Here is a 1,309-nt window from a genome sequence, read left to right as displayed (position 1 = left end):
CACCACCCCAGGCTCTGCCCATCCCCATCCGGGCCCGGCCAGCCTCTCACACGTGGCCTGGAGTGGACACTGGGGCCCAGACAGTTTCGGGGCGCTGACCTGAGCTGCCTCAGCCAGGTGCACATCTCCATCAGCTTCCCGTCAAGAAGGCTGTGGTGGGTCTCGAGGTTACAGCGAGCCAACCTGGAGGGAGGCAGGGAGGCAGCCGTTTCTGAACACCTGGATCAGTATGAGGGAACTCAGCCCCCCGCTGGCAAGGACCTTCTCTTGAGGGGGAGTATAAATGCCAATCAAATCAAGTCCCACCATTTACTATTCAATTATGGGAAGGAGGGGTTCAGAGGGGAGCTGGTACAGCTGTGCAGGCTGTTCACGGCACTGGGGACCTAGCCAGGGAGGGGAGCTGGGGCTGGGGCTGGGGTCCAGCTCTGGTCTGTACATTGCAAGGCTGCATTCATCCATAAGGATGACACTTAATTTCCAAAAGAGAGGATAACGGGGGACTTGACGAAGTCTGGGGGTTCAGAGGGGCCTTCCTGAGGTGGTGGCATTTAAGCTGAGACCTGAAGGATGAGAGGGAGTTAGCCAAGTGAAGGAGGAGGAAGAGGGGAAGAGAGAAGAGGACATCTAGGTGGGGGAACCGCCTGTGCAAAGGCCCTGAGGTCAAAGGGAGCAGGGTGGTCCTCGGGGAACTGAGAGCTGGAAGGGAGGCCTGGGGTTCAGGGCCGAATGGACAGCATGGACAGGCAGATTCAAGCAGACCTCCTGGACCAGGTAGAGACTTCGGGCATCCAAGCAGGGGCACGAGAAATACTGGTCAGAAGCACAGACCCCAACCCATCCCCAGCCGCTCCCTGGGGGCCCCCGGTTCTGGGTCCCACCTGCGGGCCACGGCCTCTGGGTTCTCCTGACGGGGAAATTTCAGCTGGAGGCAGAGCTGCTGCTGGCTCTCGGAGATGCTGCGGGGAGGAGGGACCAGCGTGAGGCCGTGGCACCTTTCCCGTGTTGGCCGAGCCGGGATCCAGGCTGCTCAGCCCCCTGGCTCTGAGCTCCCGGACCCGGCGGGGACCCGGACACAGGTCAGTGGGCCCCCAAAGCCCTTGCTCTTGGCGACTCCACATCATTCTGCCGGGTCACAGCGCTGCGATGTGTTGCTGTAACCCAGGGGCCACTTCTCGGCTACGCGTGTGGACTCCCAAGCGTGTCACCTGAGAGGCAACAGCCCTTTGTCTTTTTTAAAAATAATTCTTTATCGTAGACAGTATTACATATGTCCCCTTTCCCCCCATTGACCCTTTCCAGCCCACCC

At 60.0% G+C, this 1,309-nt stretch overlaps 1 protein-coding gene across 1 annotated transcript in view; it reads right to left on the bottom strand.

The window, feature by feature from the left end:
- The window catches only part of NLRC5 (NLR family, CARD domain containing 5), a 92,033-nt gene that overhangs the window by 29,713 nt on the left and 61,011 nt on the right, over positions 1-1,309 (bottom strand). The window contains exons 35-36 of the mRNA XM_006752861.2: positions 882-959; positions 100-183 (exon numbers count right to left, since the gene is read on the bottom strand). Of these exons, the coding sequence (XP_006752924.1) occupies positions 100-183; positions 882-959 (162 nt within the window). The remainder of the gene's footprint in view (positions 1-99; positions 184-881; positions 960-1,309) is intronic.

Source organism: Myotis davidii, unplaced genomic scaffold (genome assembly GCF_000327345.1).
Source record: "Myotis davidii unplaced genomic scaffold, ASM32734v1 scaffold590, whole genome shotgun sequence".
Classification (NCBI taxonomy): Eukaryota; Metazoa; Chordata; class Mammalia; order Chiroptera; family Vespertilionidae; genus Myotis; species Myotis davidii.
Note: the sequence above shows the minus strand (reverse complement) of the source record. Positions and strands in the feature narration are given on the sequence as shown.